The following is a 19,447-nucleotide window of genomic DNA, read 5'->3' on the forward strand; positions in this document are numbered from 1 at the left end:
GAAGCTTACTCTTGTTATTGACCTTCCCATTTGTGGTTAAACCTTGGTTTTAGCCATCCATGAACCATTTAATCGCAATTTTTAGCAACCGATTTATGTAAAAGCCGATCATCTTCGCTAAAGGTTGTCATGCACAAGAAAGTTCTACAGCAAAGCAAATATTGATATTGCGATCTTTTCTGCGATGCCAAATTAGAGATGCCAAGAAGATGCTTTGTTTTCGATGCAAGTTACCAGAAGGATTTGCTTGTCGTTGCACAGATTTGATTGCGATCAGTATTATTAATCAATTTTCAAATTCTCTAGACAACATAACATTCTCTCTTTTCTCTGCTTCCGTTGTCTTCGCTTAAAGTTGGTAAATAAACTCTTGATTTGAAGTTTCAGGCTTCCAAAGTTGTGTATAGTGCATCTATTTATGTTGCAGTTTGCTAACTATGGATCTTCGACCGTTGCAAGCATGTAGAGACATTTTACTGGATACCAGCATGTCAAGTTAAATTCGTATTCATAATCAAAAGCTGAGTAGCTGATTCGACTGGTTCCTCCATTGAATCATATTTATTGAAACTCATAAAACTCGGGAATCCTCAGCCTGCTGGAGCCATGCATTTGCCTAGCAAATTACCCGTCATTACGTTTTTGTATAAATGCATACGACGGGGGTAGTTATTCCCATCCAACCATGGTAACGGCTTGTTGCTATATGCTGATCGATGTTCACATGCATCTAGTACAATGTTCTGCATGTTAAACGGGGGTTTACTAACTTCGATTTAAAAGTAGGACAGGTTGTACTTAAATATTTGGCCGCTCTTGCTTACAGAAACAATTCCGTGACAAGTAAGTAAAGCAGAATATATGAGATTGGATAAATGGCGCTAAAATGATTGCCTTTTAAATGTTCATCGACCGCCGCGTGATTTCCATGTTCATTTTTGATACATTTTCATTTCTCCCGTTAAATTAATACGCCCCAGGTTCCTTTATCAAACTTCACTTACATCTAATGGATAAGCTGACAGACTTCTGTATCATATCTGTTTTTAATTTAACTTGAGAAAATATACTTTAAACCTGCGTTTGGTATTCACATTGGCACAATGCTTCTTATTGATATGTGCTTTAATTCAGTTAATGATTTATGATTTAGGCTGTCTCGGTTTGCTACTGTTACCGTGCTGTTACTTTTATGTCCCATCCTTTTGATATCTCTTGAAACTGAAGATCCTTTAATATGACGCTATCTGAAAGTGCTATATTCGAACTCAATTTTACCGAATCGTCCGAATTTTACCAAAAATCAATCGACCATTTTAGTTTTCACCAAGCAAGTGCCGTGTGATTGAAATCAAGTGTTTTGAAGGTGATATGTTAGTAAAATCTTATCCACGAATCCTTTTATAAAAAGGGGAGAAATATTTAAACAAATGAAGAAAATTATTAACCGATAAGTTTTTCTGGGGTTTTTCGAGTAAATATCGTTTATAACTAACTTCCTCTCAGAATCTTTTTTTATTACGTACAAAAGTTCATCTTTGCCGTTTTTGAAATTTTTGTAACAAAACAACCCCTGTCTTACTTGGTCTGATCGGTCCACTGTGAACTGAGTTATTAACATTAGCTTCTCCCCTTGAAATGTAGTATATTCCTGACTGCTTTTGGTAGCAAAAGAAACACATCATTTTGGTTTAGATGTTAACCACACCCGGCGCAAGATCAAACTTGATCAGTTTTATCAATTGATCAAATGTGGAGAAAAAGAAATCGTCAAGTTCAAAATAAAAGGCCGCAATTATTGTTTCGGCAAAGATGAAACTTAAATTCTCTTGCAACATATACACTCTTGAACAATAGAGCTTTCATTTTCTTTAGAAAGCACTGTGTTATGTATGAAAGCAATATTTTCCGAAACCCAAATATATCCCAATAGTTTGGGCTACCATAAAAGTTATTGAATCGAATCGAAAAAAAGAATTGAAAGAAGCTTGGATACAAATGCAATTATTACATCACTTTCTTTGCCTTGATTTTGTAACAAAATTTCAAAACATTCTGAAAAAATACGCTTTTTTTAGTTATCGTAAAGTGACCATCAACTGTAAAGAGGCCTGTCAATCTAAGTATGCAGCAGCTCGTGGACTTTTGTTGGATGTTTTCTCAGCTTCAACTCACTAGCGAATATAGTTTTCTCACTGCTCACGATATTAAAGCGCGGAAAATAACACTTCTGATGTATTTATCGTGCTTACAAAGACTTTGAACTTCAACCAGGTGTACTTAATTGCTTTCAGGCTTCTTTTTATCAGAGTACAGAAAGGAAGCACCCGTACGTCTCGGGATTGTGAAGGAGATAGAATGAAATTCAATCACCACACCAGTGCAATACACCTTGTTTTTGCTCACTTGCTAGTGTAAAGAAGAACGTTTTCCTTGATAACGCTCTCTCTACTTCTAAGTAGAAAGAATATCATTCCAAAGTATTATTTACTTTTTATGCCTTGTTTTCCTAGATTCATGCCGTGACCACTTTAAGTAAAATAGCAGAACATCGCTTAGACAATTCCAGAGCACTTAAGACAATTCAAAAATTAAAACACGTCTACCCCCAATTGAAACAATGTTCATTTACTGTTAAATGAGGCACGATGTTAGAGTGTATGTTCTTCTATTACCAACTTCTGAACAGTTTGTGTCATCCTCCATACTTTCCCTATATCGTACTAATGGTTCCCTATTCAACTCTACCCTTTAATCCGTCCTCAAATCTGTGTAACGACAAGCAGACTTTCTGGCAATATGCATCCAAAACAAAGCATCTTCCTGGCATGCTCTATATTTTCCCAATGTTTTACGTCTTGTGCCAAATTTTATCGTTGCTTCGAATATTTTCCCCAGGTAAGTGAAAGCGAAGGAGGTCGACAACCCTCCTTGAGGTTGCTGTAGTAAGCCCACTAAGATGAGAAACTGATGTTATTACTTTGGATTTTTCGGCAAGAATCTCGCTAAAACTTCCTTGCAGCATTAGCTATTTTTTAGCTATAGTTTGGATGAAATTGATAAAAAACCAACTTCCCTTTTGGTTGAGGATCAGTCTCTTCACAAGGGAACTGGTGACTAGACTGTTGCCATGACATCAAGTTGAATTTACACAGTCTCATTTGGTGCATTTTCATGCTTGAACAAAACCTGAGAAAATTTGTTTTTTCTTTTCCGTCATTTGCTTATGCGGACGAATTTAGACTTTTTAGCAAAGCAAAATAAAGCTCGAATATGCCAGGAACGAATGACGATAGCTAAGATAAATGAAAATCTTCGTGACATATCCGTAAAGTCGCACAAAAAGGAACAAAGATGTAAGTATTTGAAGGTCGAAGAAGTTTTGTACTTAAAGGTCGGTTTTTTGTGCAACGGCCCCTCAATATCGCAGTGCTTATATCTTTACAAAGACATATCTTTGACTACAATTTGAGCTTAGCAAAGGTTCTTTTACTCTAAAAAACGAGTCACAGTCGGGTCCATTCAAGTTACTGTTTTGAGGAGTTTTCTCTGAGATTTGATACCTTTCAACTTGATTTTTATGGAGCTTGTTTTTACTATATTTTTACCAGAAACCTTCAGCTCTCATAAGCTGTCTTAATGACCCTTTGCGGCTAACGAAGGTGTCGTTTCTGTCAGATAAATTTGGGACACCATGTTCCAACACATTTTGAAAATCCGCTTTCCCTTCAAACACCATTAAATGACGTCACATTGATCAAGTTTTTTTATAATGAAATTTCTTCCCAAAATAATTGCCAGACCAAAAATGCGCTTATAACGTCAGAAATTCTCTCCCGAAAACCATACTTATCTCAAATCCTTTACTTAAAAACCAAAATTTATCAAATCAATAACTTTTATTAAAAATTAAACGGGTAAGGAACTGCTAACCCAGACTTATCTTTGCCTGTTTAATTCAAAAGGGAAAACTCGCTTTTTTGCATTGCTGATAGCAAAAAACACCAGCTTTGGCAATGTTTAATTTGCTTAAGCACATTGCATCTTGCTTCACAGTAAATGTAGATAAAATTCGGTGAATTGTTTGAGGTCTTGCTGCTCCATGGAGAAGCCATGGCTGATTTTGGTTGATAAGTAAACTGCAACGATGAGCTCTGAAATATTCACGACCTTCGTAATTCGTAAACAGAGATTTGCTGGTCGTTGTGATGCGTCGTTTAGTAATGTACAGGCCTTTTCTAAAACTTAGAGTAGCATTGTCAGTGAGTTTCAGTCCAGTACCAACTTTCCCCCTCAAAGCACCATTTATAAACAAAAGCTGAAGTGAATTATCCATTCATTACAGGCCATTGCAAAATGAAATATCAGCTTGTTTGTGATGAATTTATACCTGATGTTTTTTTTAAATTTTGTGAAATTGATGAATAGAAAAGGTGGGAGCGTATCAGCACAGAGAAAGATCGTGTCATGTAAATAGTTTGTGATAACTTTTCGATGAAGAATGAATGACAAAGTGATGGACCAGTCACGATCAATGCAAGTAAACAAGTATGGCATGTTATCAGAGTGGAAAATCTAGAAGTTTAAAAAGAGAAATGTTAGGGGGGAGTGGAGAGTTCTGCTTTCTCAATTGTTAAAGCAATTTAAGACCTCAACAAGTTTGCAGGTGGAGGATAATGGTGGAGACATTTCTTGGGTGATGCAGGCGCGGATCTAGGCCGGTTGCACAGGTTTCAAAAAACCGGTCAAATTCTGAGAGCTATGTTTTTCTGTAAATCTTGAATTTTTGATCTAAATTTCAATTGCAACAAATGCTGCATTTCTCCCTGACTGACTACAGTTCTTCTGTTTATATACTGAATTGAGCCCCCACAAGCATCCTTTATCTCTCAAAGTATCCAAGGAATTCAAAATCGAGGAAATCAGCAGCCAATCGATGTGACAGTTTGGAGTATGTTATCTATGTGCCAATATTGAAAACGGTGGCTATTGTTTTCTGAAAACCTGTGAAAACCGGTGCCCATATTTTTCCCTTATGCGAGAGAAACCGTTGGCTAAAAAGCATATTCGAAATCGATATCCATAGCTTGAAAGTATGGACGCTTTAAAACAAAATGTTACAAAATGAAATACGGATGCAAATAAGAATCTGAGGTTTTGTGTTGAGGGAATAGTCTTTCTTTCTCGGAAAAAATCATGAAAAGAATCGAAGTTGCAAGAAGAGGATCAAAGCCATGCTGAAACGGAGTAAAATTCTGACATATCAGATGAAAATGTGGGCAAATTAATGATATTTAAAAGTTGCTAACCTCATTAGCAAATTTTAGCAATATTTATGGACCAATAACACACAGGGCTGTAATGGGGCAAAGCACCCCGAAACCGGTCAAAATTTTGGCTAGATCCGTGCCTGTGATGAAAGATCCTTTTCAGATTAATGAGGCCTTTGATTCTATCATTCTTTACACATATATTGCAACATAATATCTTTATAATATCTAAATTAAATTGAGGGTTTGTTGTTATTGAATTTGAATACTTTCGCATTTTCATTTATTTATGTTTTTACTACTTCATTTTTTATCTCTAACAGTGTATTCCTGTTTTTTTCTTCAAATTGTTCTAGTTATTTCGTCCTATGCTGTGAAACATGTTTCTTATGAATGTTTCTTCGGTAAATACTTTCTCTGTTTACCCGTCCATCATATGATTGCAGAAATGAAATGAAATCATCAAAACCAAGATTTGCATTGTTTTTAAACTAAGCAAAGCCCGTAGCGTAGCCAGGGTGGTAAGATTAGGGTTATAAAGACCATTGAGCGATGGAAAAATTGGGTTCCGCACCCTTTGAAACGCCAAAAAACGCCCCTTTTCAACGATACATTTGTCATTAGGGGGCGTCTTCTGGCCATGGCTAATTGACATTGTGTGCGTAGTAATCCAATAGATTGAACTTTTATTCAGTAAAATTGTAGTTCCTAAGAATAGCAATTGGAAATACCGCTTTTATCTAAACCCAAAATTGGAACTTCTTGTTGCATCAAAGTGAAACCATACTTGTGATAGTGTAGTTGACTGACCAATCCATTTTAAGCTCAAGCATTTTAATTATAACCAATAAATAAATTTCAAAAAGAGATTAAGATTTGATAGATCTCCCTGACAGCTATGTCAACGAAATATTTTAGAGAGACGTTCTCTCTATCCACCCAACTTTATTGTTTCAAAGATCTCCCTGAGAGCAATGTCATTTTAATGTTTTAGAGAGACGTTCTTGCTATCCACCCAACTTTATTGCTTCAAAAATCTCGCTGAGAGCAATGCCATCGAAATGTTTTACAGAAACATTCTCGCTATCCACCCAACTTTTTCGAAGGGATACACACTCTTGAATATAGTTGCTGCAGCTACTATCAAACTATGAAAATCAATCATTCTCTTTCTTTTTGTTTTTATATCTTGTATTTGCTCATAATATACAAATAATACAAAAGTAAGCTACTGACATGCAAAAGAGATAATTTATTTTTTAAGAAGACAACAAGGAATGCATTGATTATCCAATATGAAAAATGCAGAATTTTGCTGTTCATTCTTGCCTACAATCGCTGCATTTTGAACATGCCTTTTTGAGTGCGAATCATTTCACGAGATTATTAAGCTATATTTCAAAGTTAAGGCAAAGGTCTTTGCAGCAACTGTGCGCAAACTTTGCCCAGCCGTAGCGATGGCTGTCCCAACTGCAATGTTTCTCACGGAAACAAAGAGAGGACACGAGTTCTAATCGGGCATCAGTCGCAGAAACGGCTGTAGCGGGGAAATTCACGAGCGAAAATGGGATCTCCATTAATAGCGCTAAATAATTGACGAGCACATAGACAGAAAATGATTTTTTCCATCTGTGAGGCGATGACGACAAACATTTTTAGCAATGTATCTGGAAATATTCGCACAAATTGTCCCATAAATCCAATAAACAGACAGGAATAGCTCAAGAGAAATTTCGGCAAACTTTAATAGGGATATAGAGTACGAGGTTAAGCAAGTTGGAATCGCTGGCCTCTCTTAGCCGTTGACAATAACCCTCTCTCTTCAACAGCAACTTGAGGTTAAGCTATCACTGAGTTTGCCTTTATTCTCCATGTTTATGTAAATCGGGTCGAATTTTTTATCAATAATCAATTTTTTTAACATTTTTCAAAAGGGATGTATATGTGACGGTTTTAGTTAGATTTATATATTTCATATCCATAAGAATATACCTGCAATCATAAAAGACAAATAGGTTAAACAGAGCGCGAAAACCATCAAAAGGAATCAGTGGAAGAAAATGATTGCTGTGCGATTTCCCGACTCTAATCAATACTGCTAGCGGAGCAGAAGGTTCTCCTTTTTAGCAGATTTGTTCGATGTGATGCAAGTCTTTGAGTGCGTGGGCATTGTGTGAAGTTAGTTTGTCGCCTTGAAGATTTACATTTGAGTGGCTAACAGCTGCACCTATCTAAAGCTAATATCAACGATGCTCTTCAGAACATCTAAATCACCTTGAAGCATATATATCTGTTATAACTGAAATAGAATATGCCATCATCACCCCTATTCACGCAAAATGCTGTTTTTTATTCCTTTCCTAAAACATCTTGATAAAAGATCTAGATAATACTGACTTGCAATATATTTTGTTTATGAAATGTGGCTTTCCCTCTAACAGCGCTCTTCATCTTAGTATGAAGTTACATTGAACAGTGGATTAATACATCGGTTGCTATCGCACTAAGAATGTCGTGATGAAAGCACCAACGAACTTGCATTGCTACGTTTTTGCAATGTGAACACAGGATGGTGGACAATGTTACCTTGCCATGGGTTTCTGTTACCTTGTCATGGGTTTCTGTTACCTTGTCATGGGTTTCTGTTACCTTGTCATGGGTTTATGTTACCTTGTCCTGGGTTTCTGAGGCATCTCATTTCAGTAATTATATTATAAACCTTGTGTCACAAATGTTTGACCGCTGTCCTTTGTCAATGAAAATGTTTTCAAAAGCGACGAATAGATTCATTTTCAACACAGCTCTAACTAAAATAGACCAGAATGTCAAAGTACTGAACTATAACCTTTAAGGTATGCCTTTAGTCTTTAGCATTTTTAACAAGGTCAAACGCTCACCGATCTTTTTTAAGCTTTAAACATTTTTAACGTTCATATATTAGATTACGTCAATACCCCTTAAAAGATTTCTTATTTACCTTGCTTATATCTTTAAATATCTAGCTGAAAGTTTTGTCCTTTCTTAAATCAAATAGTTAGTTTGCTAGTTATGCAGACAATATTTAATGCTTCTGTTAAAATTTCCGTCACAACGTGCTATTGCTCAAAACGGCTTTCTAAATCTGGTTTTCTTACTGAAGTTATTTCGAGCTATGACATGTCTAACAAAAGCAAAAATAAGCTCCCTTTGGTATCATTACATATTACTTTTCGTCTTGTTCATTTTGACAATAGTCTTGTTCATTTTGAGAACATTATATTGTTGTTAAACGCATTGTTACACGACTGAAGTTGTAAGGTGTTCTTCGTGATCATAATATGAGCAAAGGCCAGCGCTTGATGCCGCAGTTTATGATTGTGAGAGAAATGTTACAAGATTTTTAGGAGCTTGTTACCTTTGACTCTTCTAGTTGGCCAACATCGAAGACGGCACTTCTTGACATGGCGGACAACAGCGGCTGCTGCACTAAGCCAAGGTTCTCTTCCTTTATTAACTCCACGGTTTTTCATGTATTCGCAAAACACAACAGCATTTCTTGGGTATACAACTTATGTAAAAACCCCAATTTACAACAAAAAGTACGGTGAAAAGCTCAACTCTAAAGCAGCATCATTTGCAAGAGTAATGTGATTAATCTAATGATTTCTAAATTTTCAAGACTCCTCTCAAAGAGAACAGGTAGAAATAGAAGCAGATGTCTACAAGGCGAAACACTTTGCGCGCTCAGAATCACGGGCTTTTACATGAACAGGTGGGTCGGCTTTGCCCGTCAAGCGGCGACCTTATTCGCTCAGATATGGCAATGTCAAATCAGCGCTCAATTTATCATGGAAAATGCCCTATTGAAGAAGCTCCTGGACTAGTATTATTTGACTGCTTTATAAAAATTTTAACGACGTTTTTTCTTCGTATTCTAGATTGATTTTTCCAATGATTATTATAAATCTTTCCATAGTTGGATGGACGCTTTTCAAAGCAAAAACGGTTTTGACGTAATACTACGGGGTATAAGGAACTTGAGGGTAGCTCACGCTAAAAGGTCCCTAATAATTTTGAGGAATAACAGGAGGCAGGCAATGCTATTCTCCCATTGGGGAACAAAGTTCAAGAAAAATCTTGCAATAATTCTTTTTACGGCATCGGCATTTCATAATGGATAGGTTTAATGGTGCCTGGTGAAGGCCCTTCATTGATACTTTGGATAGCTTTAACAGTAGAGAGATTTTAATGGACCTACGATATTTTCGAATATTAAAATGAATTGAACGTTAAAGTCATCTAATAAAGAGTTGATTCAGATTGAAGTGTACTTTAGCAGTATAGTAGTGTTAAAAATTATTACCATGAGTCAATGATATTTTATTCTATAATATAATTTTTATCGCATCGTACTGATATTTAAATTGCCGCTTAATGAAAATAAGATGTATCATTGATCGTGAGATGTATCATTGATCACGTGGACTTAAAGGGTTAGCGGTATGGTAGGTATGAAGTGTGGAAGTGCAAGGAGGAAGATTGCAAAAAAGTTTGCAAGGCTATTTTTGAGGGGAAATGATACTGACAAGGAAAAAGAATGGACTGTACACTTAGTGAGCAAAAGTCTTAGACAGACCGAAACAGAAATGGCGGCACTGCAGCAAAATGTTTTAGCGAGCCAAAATTTCAAGTGGCCATAGCAAGGTTAAAAAATGACTTTTCGGTTGGAATATATTGGAAAATTTACCAAGACTTGATGCTGAAAACAGTAAATGCAAGAATATTATTGATTTTTTGCCTATTTCTAAACAATATCGAAATTTGCAAAAACACAAAAATTAAGCCATGATGATTGAAGTACCTGTGAAAAAATTGCAATAAAAAATTTCATCTTGGCATCAATTGGCGATATCTGATTACAATGAACTCGGGAGTACTTACTTTATGCGTAGGTGTCTAAGAAATTTTTTATTTCAATTTTGCAGTTGTAGACACCGTGTCTAGAACTGCTCATTTTCCTCACTTTTGTTGGATAATATGCTAAACGTGTTGGTCGGGCCTAATCGCAGCGGCCGCTTCTCAATATGCTGCAGCAGAATTTAGTCAATAGAATGTGTCACAGATCGTCAACTCCATCTTTTCCAAACGATTGCGATGTTGTAATGGGAACAATGAAAATACCAAAGTTCATAAAATGAATTCGTCCTCTCGTAAAATGAAAATACTAAAATTCTCGCGATAAACAGGTTCACTCAAGTGCCTAATAAAATGCCAAGTATGCCAAATAGGCATAATAAAATGGCTTAAAATATGCCACTTTCCACCAAATACAAGATCATTAATGACCAACTTGGTACTCTAGCACCTAAATGTGATCTTGCAAATGTTTTTCTGAACTTATCAATGCCAAGTATTTATAAAAGGCTTTACAAAAATGGTTTAAATATCGATCGCTTTGCTGTTACAACGCGGTCACCATTACTCATTTGTCAAACCTGTGCAATACTTTTGCTCACTAAGTGTATGTGAAGGCAAGTAGTGAAGGCAAAGAAAAAGGCACATTAAGTAATAATAAGATTTACAGGAGGTAGAAAAAAGAAAAAAGCCAGAGGAAGCAAAGAAAGAATAAGGCAAAAACAAAAGTAAATGACGATGGAAGAAAGAAGAAGAAAGAAAAAGAAAATGAAGAAGAAGAGAAAGAAAAAGAGGAAGAAGAAGAGGAAGACGAAGATGAAGAAGAAGATGAAGAAGAAGAGGAAGAAGAAAAGGAAGAAGAAGAGGAAGAAGAAGTAGTAGGAGTGGAAGAAGATGTTGAAGTGGGAAAAGAAGAGAGAGAAAAAGAAGATAATGAAGAAGAAGAAGTAGAAGAGGACGAAAAAGTGAAGAAGAAGAAGATGATAAGTAAAGTTGTATCAAATTTTGTTTTCCAGAAGCAGAAAAGCTAACCGGTAAGGAAAGTGAGTAAATGAACAGAAACGGTTACGCACGAGGAAAGTAAGCCATTACGGGTAAAAAGGTAGAACGAAGTAGAGAGGAAAAGAAGAGAATGAAGAAATGATTGAAATGGTAGTAGAAGTGGAAAAAGCTTCGTGCAATTTAGAATATTTCCATTCTTATTTGATTTTTGCTTGATTATAGCTATGATTAGAAAGCTGGACATCCCTGTTTTCTGCTATAGTTAATTGAATGACTTTCAGCATGTTTAAAATTTGTTGAAAGATTGTAAAACACTTGCTTATTCGCGTCATGATCAATGCATATTAACGTTTAAAAAGATTGATGTTTTATTGAATTATGAGCTTATAAAAGCTGTTGTTTTATAAATCTACTGCTGCATATTGAATGGAGAGTCAGTATCTACAATCACTGCCAAAATTACTTGGAACACCTAACACTTTCCGCTGTGCTTTTCTATTTTTCATTTGTTTCTTGAATACTACCACTTCCGCCCCCCTTTCCCCCCAAAACAATGTTGAAAGTATAGAAAAATATCAAACAATCCACAAGACAAAGCGTACTCCGTAACCCCTTTCCTTATTCTATAGTAAATCAACATTGTTCCTAGGGTGAGAGGGGGATGGCTGAATTTGTCTTTGAAAACCTACGTTAGTGTTCCAAGACTTTTGGCAGTGAATGTAACACCTCTCAAGACATTGGCTGTTGGCATAAAGGTTAGGTGTGAGAAATATTGATTAACTTTTAACTGAAAATAACTGCAACCGTCTATTGTTTCAGGTTTTGTGAGACCAGACTGTTTCAAGCAGTAATCCAAACAGACGCGTTTTTAATGTTCAGGGAAAATATTGTAGTCACTTTTGTTAGTTTAGCTGTCTTGAAAGAACTCTGCAAATGATTTCAAAATCATTTTTCAAGATCTATCTTTGTATTCCTGCTCCTTTCTATTTTTGCTATATGGGTTTAGCTTGCATTATGCTCATGGTAAGGATATTGAATTAAAGAGAATTGGCAGGGAAAGATGCCACGTCACGGCTGCTTTCCCGCGCATTTCACTCGGGGCTCGAGTTTCCTGCGCAAAGGGGCTTGGTACCTACGATAATTAGATGAAAGTTACAGAAAATTCACAATTTTTACCTCTATCTCCTAGAAACTTTTTGTTTTTAGAACAGGACGGTTCTAGGTTGCTACTCTGGGTTCCATGCTTAATGCGATAATCAGGCAACTTTAAATGCATGTAGCCTGATGATCGTATTAAGCGTGAGACTCGGAGTAGCAACCTAGAACCGTCCTGTTCTTTACACCAAAAATGTGAACAGACCAGAAGTACTGTAAACAGTAATTCCATTACTTCTATCTCCTATATATTGATGACGCCATAGGTTTTGACAGATGTCTAAATTCAGTCGCGGCTGCCCTGGGGGCTACTTGAAAGTGGAAGTGGAGCAATTCCTCCATTTTGTGTTCCATTTCATTAAAACTTGTATCCTGCTACAATCTATGGTATGACGGCATTGCTTCAAAGAGTGAATTTCTTAACCCCCTTGTAGCATTAAAATTCGAAACGTTTTCTCCCTCCGGCAGCCCCAGGTAGTCACTTCGTGGTGTGTTTGCCCTCACCTGCACCTTTTGTATATTTGGAATGTCTGATGTTGGCGTTGTATGTTTGAAAAGTGGTACAAATTCAGCCATTGTCTTAGGAGCAATCTCCCCTAGTTACGCATTTGCTTCAAGCCCTTAACTTCAATCTTCTTCAATGATATGTCGGGGCAGCCTTGATACGCAATCAACTTTCTTAAAATATCATTGTTAAATCTGTTCCTTATTATTATTGTCTCAAAGCCTCTGCTTCATATTTTCGGTTAACCATGGTTGGTAAGTGCAGATTTTAACGTTACTTTTTGCATCTTTATTTGGGGTAAAAATTATAACATTTATTATTTAAACATTGGTTTTTTGGTTCTATGATGTTTGCATCAGTTTCTTGTGTCCCAAACACGATGGTTCTTGTTCAGAGACAAGTCTCATTCTACGCTGAGTAAGTTTTGAATGTACTGGAACTTCTTGACAAATATCTCTACCTAGTGGGTAAAACTTTCCACAACCAAACTCGTTAGCATTTCCCAATTCATTACATCATGAAATTTACTGTAGAGATAAAGACTTATTTTCGAGATTCTATTAAGCTTTTTTGACTTTCTGACTTTCTGACTTTCTTCTGGATTCTATTAAGCTTTTCGTAATTGATGTTTTGTCATTTACATCTCTGCAAAGCTATCTGCAATCTGGCATATGGCTGAAGCAGGTCCCAGCACTGATGAATTGGTTTAGACAAGGAGGCAATATGGTGAAGTATTGACTGATACTATGTTAACCCTGATAATCAGAATAAATAGTTAATATGATTATTATGATCGTTATGATCACGATCGCTATAGTAATAATCATCTTCATCGCCCTTGACATCCTCATTATCCTCTTTATAATCACCAGTCACCATGACATCTATGATGATAGCATGATGGTGCTTTTTAGTCCGACATTTCCTTGTTTGACCCATCTTTATGATAAAAAGCACGTTGATTGGATTCAGTAAGCTAAACGCCTACACCGCATCAGGTTTAATCTCGTATAGAGCTCTGCTCACTCTGCGTAGCTCGCTGCTGGAAACAAGGATGAATCTAGTCACAATGCCTGTCAAAAGTCTTGGAATACTGACCTCAGTTTCCAAGGTAAAAATCAATCATCTCCCTCTCCCCCACGGAACAATGTTGGTTTACTAGTATGAAACGGGTAAGGATTTTAGGAAGCACTTTCTTTTTTGCTTCTTTTATGATATCTCTCTAAATTATAAACATTGTTTCTAGGTGGAAGGGGGCGAAAATAGTAATTTTTTTCGGAAAAGGAATGCAATGCAAATTGCTAGGTGTTCCAAGTACTTTTGGCAGGCATTTTAGTCAACATCGCAGCTTCGGCATGGAAGAGTTCCACCTCGTCCATCGAAGATTTTAGACAAACTGACATTCTTAGCTTGCAAAATTTTAATAACAAACATTACTTGAGATTCATAAACAATTATAAATTTTCAGTCTGCAATTGAAAAGTAGCTCAAATAGACTGCTGGTGGAAGTCATCGAAATGTTTCTATGCACGAATAGATTTACGTCAAACCAAATTTTAACGAGGTTTTCATACAAAGTTTTAAGCTATCTGTCATCAAACTTAAATGCTACATACTGAAAGTCATTGAGCGTCACTTATTACGCTATAGTATGGTAAAGATTTATTTACATGAGTTTGTTTGTGTTTGCGCAACAAGAGGATGATTGTACCTGAGAAAGCTGCTTTAAATTTGTTATTAGCTTGAGGTCAGATCAAGAGTTTTAGGAATAGCCCATATGAAAGTTTCTGCTAGAAACGTTTAACAACGCAAGTTGCCATTTGAAATGGGATGAATGGTTGCAAGTCTTGGACCAAAGATAAATTGAATATGGTACCAAATCGGATCAATGTTAATTAGAAAATTGGATAGTTAATGTTTTATTAATCAATCCAACCAATGTTTATCGTAATCCACGTCATATTGATAGGGATTATTACAATTTTAATGAGCTTTAACAGAGTACGGCTACAAAAGCTCTGGGTATGATATTCCTGTCAGGGTGAGCCCAGCACCAGCAAGCTGGCAATGGTATATCGGCATTCCACATTTACCGAAAACAGTTTGGTATATGGTTATGGTATGCCTGTTAGAGGGAAGCGCTGTGGCCTAAGCCAAGCATGCTGACCCAGCACTGCGCGAACTTTGATGGTGCTACTTAATGAATTATATATCATCTCGTTAAACCACATAGGCAAAGCGATATCTGCATTGATAGAGAAATGCATTCAGACGGTCACTTCATGCTCCAGAACTTTAAACAGTGCAATGGATGAAGGTGATATGTCGGCTGTTATGCATAGTTAAACGTTGCTTTAAGCAGCGTTGCATTCTTTGTTTTACCGCCTTCTCGCATTGCTATTGTATATGAATTCTCGGTAAAACATTCCCATTCCACCCTTTAGACCTTGCTTCCATGCACGTGATCAGTATTATTTGCTTGGTACCACCAGTAGCGAACTTTTCTCTCAATAACTTGTAACAACCCATGTTTGTCTAGTAGACTCTCCCCATTATTCACAAGAGGTATTAATTTTTCTGTGAAACGAATGATTCTCTACTAAGGTTTTCAAAGATATTGTTGCAAACGGTTTTATCAGTTCTTTCTATTTCTGATCGCAAGTAATTGAAGAATCTAAAGTTTTGTGCGTACATCAAGCCCAATTATTATATCTAAATACTTTGATATGGATGTTATTAAAGTAATAGCTTGATGGCGGATGATATTAAGGAAAAAGCTTGATGACGGATGTTATAAAGGAAAAAGCTTGATGACGGATGTTATTAAGGTAATAGCTTGATGACGGATGTTATTAAGGTAATAGCTTGATGACGGGGTTATTAAGGTAATATTTTGATGATGGATGTTATTAAGGTAATAGCTTGATGACGGGGTTATTAAGGTAATATTTTGATGGATGTTTAAAATTAAAAAAATATATTTAAGGAAGACACACTTCAGGATCAAATTCTTACGGTAAATATCGCAAATTTATTAAGCCATTTTTGAAAATTTTGCCATTGAAGCAATTCCTTGAAAGCTATGAAAATACTGCGGTATGTCCTAGTACATCAAAAAAGTCGACGAAGCTGAAACGTACTTTTATTTTATGTCAAATGGCAAGCAACCTCGCTTTGAAAAGTATTTTAAAATTATCCACTCTATTAAGCATTTTCGTTTTGAAACCTGTTTCAAAATATTTCTTCGAGAATTCAACTCCAAACCTTGGCATGACCGCCAAATTTTCGCAGTTCAAATATATCTTTATTCCTTTGTTTCACAATAGCAGAAAAAGTTATATCGTACTACTATCAAAGCATATCATATTATTTAGTTATTAATAAATTATTTTAGTGCTAGCAATGTTGATTGCAAACAAGCAGCATAATGCAATTGAAATCAATAATAGACTTGGTTTAAAAAACTGTCGATATTACTTCACATTGGAAGGCCTGATTCACATAATCTGAAGTTGAAATCGATAACCCAAGATTGTATTGACCTTCCATTTTCGAAGAGACTAAATCCAATACTACTTGGATATGGATTGGGAAGGAGGCTACTTATATTTTGTAACCAGGGCCTTGAGCCTAGCGCACACTGCAAGTTGTTGTCGACGATACCTGTGATGTACGTTTTTAGAGAACATTTTAAGTTAGCGCACACCATACAGTTTTAATTTTCTTTTCCAGTGGAGAAAGGTCTCATTTTTCACAGCAGGAATAACTTTACCGTCGTAATTATATCTTATCAAGCTGAAGCTCTGTGCTTTGAAGTAATAAGCTTGTGGCAATGCTGGTTATTCTAGCAATTCAAACGATCGTTAGAATAAGAAAAACTTCCCAGAGTACTAAAATTCTTGGTACGCCTATTGGTTAAAAAAGAATGCAGCAAAGTGTCTAATTTTTCATTCAAGAACTTGGTATAGTTCAAAGGTCGTTTCTGCCTCGGTCCCATCTGCGGATATTTTCCGACTGACTAAACCAAGTTACTCTCAGTTTTTGGAACGAGATTGACTGAAAAGTATAAATATTAATCAGCCCTGTGTACCGAGGCTAAATATTAGTATTTATTAAATTTAATTTATTGCAAAACTCTATTTGACTACATTGCATTCCCCATTGTTTCTGACTGTTATTAGGGAGAGGTTGTAGAGATGGTTAGTGAACAGAAAGAAGAGCGAGACATGTGTTGCTTGCCATTAAATGGTCTTTCATAGAGGCATAAGAATATTGTTGAGTATTTTCGGGGTGATACAGCCCCAATACAGCACCCCTCCTGCTACCGACATGCCTAGTCAGTTGATAGTGACTTCGTGGCACATTATGATTATGCAGCCGTATTGGTATATATATTTATTTTAGTTATTAATATGCTTTCAATGTACACTATTATTAGAGGCTACTTTTGGAATATATTGAAAAATTTTGCGACCATGCCCTTTAGATTACCCTAAAATTATCCATTTGTTTAAAATGTTTTACAATTCTTAAGCATAATTTTGTTATTTTTGATTAATCCCATTCCAAAACGGAATTAATTAGTTTATGAGACCCCCTAGACCTTGAGCCCCTGGGGCGATTTGCCGCTTTGCCCTCTCTCTCGGCAGCACTGACTTCAAGAGAACGGACACCTCCCTACAATATAGTTCTTGATCCTTGGCGTCCAATGTAAGGAGGTTGTACTTTTTAAGACAGCATATGATCGAGACAGCATATAACCTGAGCGTGTAAAATGCTAACTGTAGCTAAATCTTTCAACTTTAGTTAAAACTTTGACGTCCCTCTAACAACGCCGACTGAGATATATGTGATGCTTAAAAAATCGCAGCAAAATGGGTGGATTGCTATGAATTTGCTATAGGAAAATTTAACAGGTGTGACCTAGCCACGAAATTTGGGAAAACGTTGTTTTTCAAGGTAGCTGCTCACATGAACTGTTTTGAAGACATCAGTTTCATTAAACGGCTATTTATTATTAATGTGCTGCAAAATGCCTTTATGGAAGGTGTGGATCTGCTCGCAATGTGAAAGGCTTTTTATTTTATATAGGGTCACTGTATCGAAATTTATATGTTGAATATGGAAAAATTGTATACATTTACATCAAATGATTTGGTTGCTTAAAACAAAACTAGGCAAAGAAGTCTGGTGTTGGATTCATGGTGTCCATGATTATCAGACAGGGGAAAGAGGGTTTGACAAGTTATGAATTTATTGTCTCGATGAGAAAGGAATTGTTATGAAAATCGTTTAAATAAACACATAGCCAAATACAAAAGTATAAAAAGAAAAGGAAAATGAGATTATTATTAGTTTTTAATTATATCTTTGTGCATGATCATCTTAATTCCGAAATTTAAAGCTCTGTTCGGTTTTCAAAAAATGAATTCCTGCTCATAAGTCAACAAGAACATGGCGAGAAGTGTATGCAGAAAATGGCAGGTTCTAAAATATAGAGGCGTCCGTTGCCTTTTCTTGATTGCTCTCAGATTTCACGAGTCTATCATAAAAAGTAGAAGCAGAAGCAGTACACAGAGCAGACAATGTTTTTTCGAACTATTTCAGTCTTTATTGCGTCGTTCTCCACACGCCTTCCTCCTGTCAAATTTTATCATTATTGAATTACACGGGAACGCCCTTTTGTAAAAAGCGGGTTTTGTAATGACACAAAAAGTGAGAAACAAACATTGCTGAAAATGTGTGTATTTAAGAAGCAAGAAGCATGTTAGAAAGGAAATTCAAGGTAGAGAAAGTAGGCGAAATTTAGTTAAGAATGGACTCGATACTCTTATTTGTAACAGCTTCCAGAAAGTTATGATGAAAGCAACAGATGCAATGGCAAAATGTTTTCCAAGACATGGTTTAGAAACAAGAGTTTGCTCAATTGTGCACGACCTGTTTATCTAGCAATACTTAAGGTCAAACACAAGCACGTCCCAGAATGGTGGGTGTCTTTAGTATGAATATACGGTGTCGTAACAAAGTTTATAGTTTGCGTCCTTAAGTCCTTCTTTTGTCTTGTTCATACCAACGTCCACCAAGAAAACTTATACATAGAATAAAAGATTTATTGTCTTCGAGATAATTTAAATGAAAATATTGCTATAGACTTACAACGTTAGTAAAACATCAATTGACTACGAACCATTGTAAGTCCTCGAAACCAGCAAAACATTAGGTTGTTCTTTATCAAATATTATCTCAAAGTACTTCATGTATTTTTCTACTTAAATAATTGCCAGCAACACAACTGCTCAAATTGAAGTTTAGCCGCGGCGTGGCGTCTTCTCAACATAGACGGAAATGAAAGAAGCGACTGGGCTCAAAATCGAAAAATTGACATAAACTGAGCCAGGCACTTCAATGTGCTTTGCCTTTCCGGATATTGCAAGCGGTTTTCCCTGATGAATTTTATCGATGCTGTTTACCACTCGCAGTTGTGCTGGGAAATATTACTCCCGTTTTATTCATGATTTTAAACAAAGAATTCCAACTTTCAAGATTTAAAACGAAATATTATATCAATTATGTTTTCTCAGGAAAAATTAAATTCAGAATTATTGCGGTATCTGGCAGCAAA

At 36.1% G+C, this 19,447-nt stretch overlaps 2 protein-coding genes across 7 annotated transcripts in view; one reads left to right on the forward strand and one right to left on the reverse strand.

Annotated features, from left to right (window-relative positions):
- LOC135687650 (NCK-interacting protein with SH3 domain) overlaps nucleotides 1–19,447 on the forward strand; it is an 82,386-nt gene that overhangs the window by 46,363 nt on the left and 16,576 nt on the right. The gene's annotated exons all lie outside the window — the stretch shown is intronic.
- LOC135687649 (sodium channel protein 1 brain) overlaps nucleotides 1–19,447 on the reverse strand; it is a 45,659-nt gene that overhangs the window by 23,236 nt on the left and 2,976 nt on the right. The window contains exon 1 of one of the 4 annotated variants that reach the window (XM_089114650.1): nucleotides 8,665–10,634. The exons of 2 other annotated variants lie outside the window; for them this stretch is intronic. In XM_089114650.1, coding sequence (XP_088970776.1) covers nucleotides 8,665–8,712 — 48 coding nt within the window. In that variant the 5' untranslated portion in view covers nucleotides 8,713–10,634. Of the gene's footprint in view, nucleotides 1–9; nucleotides 8,630–8,664; nucleotides 10,635–19,447 lie in introns of those variants that run through there. One more of the 4 variants, XM_065204258.2, reaches the window with a different exon arrangement.

The sequence above is a fragment of the Rhopilema esculentum genome, chromosome 20, assembly GCF_057945365.1.
Source record: "Rhopilema esculentum isolate cy_ngs chromosome 20, ASM5794536v1, whole genome shotgun sequence".
Classification (NCBI taxonomy): domain Eukaryota; kingdom Metazoa; phylum Cnidaria; class Scyphozoa; order Rhizostomeae; family Rhizostomatidae; genus Rhopilema; species Rhopilema esculentum.